The sequence below is a fragment of the Teleopsis dalmanni genome, chromosome 1 (assembly GCF_002237135.1).
Source record: "Teleopsis dalmanni isolate 2A chromosome 1, ASM223713v2, whole genome shotgun sequence".
Lineage (NCBI taxonomy): Eukaryota > Metazoa > Arthropoda > Insecta > Diptera > Diopsidae > Teleopsis > Teleopsis dalmanni.
The window spans coordinates 162,935,566-162,938,004 of record NC_051846.1 but is presented as its reverse complement, the minus strand read 5'-3'; the positions used below and the strand labels follow the sequence as shown (position 1 = coordinate 162,938,004).

The following is a 2,439-nucleotide window of genomic DNA, read 5'->3' as shown; positions in this document are numbered from 1 at the left end:
CGCTCTCATTTTTTGCATAGTAATTGTCCTTAATTGCTGCCAAACTACATAAACTTAAAATATCGAAAAATATACAGCGCGCGAATTTTAAATGAGAATTTCCGAAAACTTTTCGGTCTTAATGTACTATAACTAACTTATATGCCAACATTTATCGTTTGCTTTCGTAATCTGTTCAGGACTTAGTTCCCTTAAGATAGAATTGCACTTAAGCTTTGAAAAATAAATTTTCCGTTAATCATTAACGGATGTTCATTAGACTATAAAAAGCTGTAGAAGTTCAATGTAAAATTATGTGATGCATACAAAAATATTAAGCAAATTAAAAAAAATTACGTTGAAATTAACGTATTAGCTTTTAATTTTTTTTTTTTTTTTGCATGTTAAATAATTTTAATTAAACACAGAGTACATATCATTGGTATCCCTAAATAAAAGAACCTTCGGAAGTGCATACAAAACAAAGGAATTGAGTGCATTTAAAAAAAATATGTTTAAATAAACTAAAGGTCTTCATACTCCATTATCCTTCGCACATATTTACCAGTATGTATTTTGCTGAGTTTCGCATTTAAAAATTTGCAAAATACAAACAACATACAAAATCTGCAGAGTAATCAAGCTGCAAACTGCAAAGGAAAACAAAACGTGGCTTCACACATCCTCGACATTAAACAACCAAATTGTTAACCCTATTTGCACTTATCTGAGCCAAAAGCTAAATTTGTTTACGAAATTCTGACAACACAAAAAGCAAACAAATAAGTGAACATAAACTAACATCAAACAAGGCCTCCGGAAAAGGATGCTTAAGTATGCGCCCTTAAGTATGCTGTAAATTAGTGAATCATTATATCAACATTATAAAGGAAAGTCATTAAAATGAGCAAGCAATATCGACTCAAGATAATGTAATGAGCAAAGATGAAACAATAGAAAATTCTGAAAATCAATTACTATTACTTAAGTATCTCAGTAAATATGTATGCATACCTATATGATATGATCGAATTAAGTTACCATTATTAGAAGATTGTTAAATCTAGCAGCGGTCATTACTTATATATGGAAAGTTGATACTGACTGCGGTATATCTGGTTTTGTAAATTTAAAATTTAAATAAACAGGGCTTTAATGATTCTATAAAACTGCTGTTTAAAGACGTATGAATAATTTATTTAAAATATTTTATGTTGAAGAGAAAATTTGTAGATTGAGATAATTTTTAATAATATTTTCAATTTAATAATTATAATGCTTTGAGTTCAAAGCAGTAGCTTCAAAGGAAGTACCCCAAAATATTAAACGACGTATCAAATTTAATAAACAAATTGTTATAAGAAATTTTGGACTAAATAAATAAACATATTTTATAAATGGAAATATAAACATATTTTTTAAATGAAAATGAAAAAATATAATAAGTAAAATTAACATTAAAATTTATAATTCTATTTTAATGATAAGTATAATTTAATTTACTTTTTTAAACTATAACATAGTTTTAGGTGTTTAAGATATGCAGAAGACAATTTCATTATTCGCAAGAAAGTCCCAGATCACAATATGCAGTGTTCATCTCGTTTTTGTTTATATTCATTGACGTCAAATTAACTTTTTTAAATATAAACATTGGGTTCACATTGACTTAAATATTTTATGTTTTACTTGACTTTGCATTAATAATACTCTCTTTAATCCTTGAAATTCCTTTCATAAATATGTAACAAACCACTCTTTTAAATATATATACCATTCCAACCATCCAATTATATACATATACCAGTATATGGATTTCCGAGTACATAAATATATGTCGACATTTAAAAACAAATGTACATTCATTAAAACTACTTCAAACCACAAACATTTTCATTTAAAAAACTGAAACAAGGATAAAAACATTGTTTACAGATTTTAAAAGTATTGATTGTTTTATACTTTTTAACAAGTATTCACATATGTTCGTCAAAGTGTTCACATTTTAGTACATCCTTAAATCCTTGATTAAATACACCAAAAAGTTTATTATTGTTTCTTTTTTTTTTTTGTACTTTAATGTTTGGAAAATAAAAACAGTTGATATAATTGCCAGGCGATGCGAATAAAGTCACATTTTTACACACCATTAAACGCGCCCACATAAAAAGGAACCTGTAGGCATATCGTATGGAAGGTGGCAGTCATTATGTTACCCAAATATGGGAGAGAAAACATAAAAAACTATAATGAAAACAATGGGGAAGATATATAAACAAAAAATTAATAAATTAATAGTACGTGAAACCAAAACCATATGGTAGAAACGCTTCTTATGGATAACTCGTAAAACCACATACCAATACGGAAACTGAAATCATAATGAAGTAAACATAAAACAGTGCTTTATGATCTTTTGTTTTAATAGCTATAGACATTGTTTTGGTTTGATAATATCAC

General features: G+C 26.9%; 1 protein-coding gene across 1 annotated transcript in view; it reads right to left on the bottom strand.

Moving 5' to 3' along the window:
- Positions 1-2,187, bottom strand: part of LOC119666606 — a 10,593-nt gene extending 8,406 nt beyond the window's left edge. The window contains exon 1 of the mRNA XM_038075885.1: positions 2,127-2,187. Coding sequence (XP_037931813.1) covers positions 2,127-2,187 — 61 coding nt within the window. The remainder of the gene's footprint in view (positions 1-2,126) is intronic.
- Between the last annotated feature and the right edge of the window lie 252 nt (positions 2,188-2,439).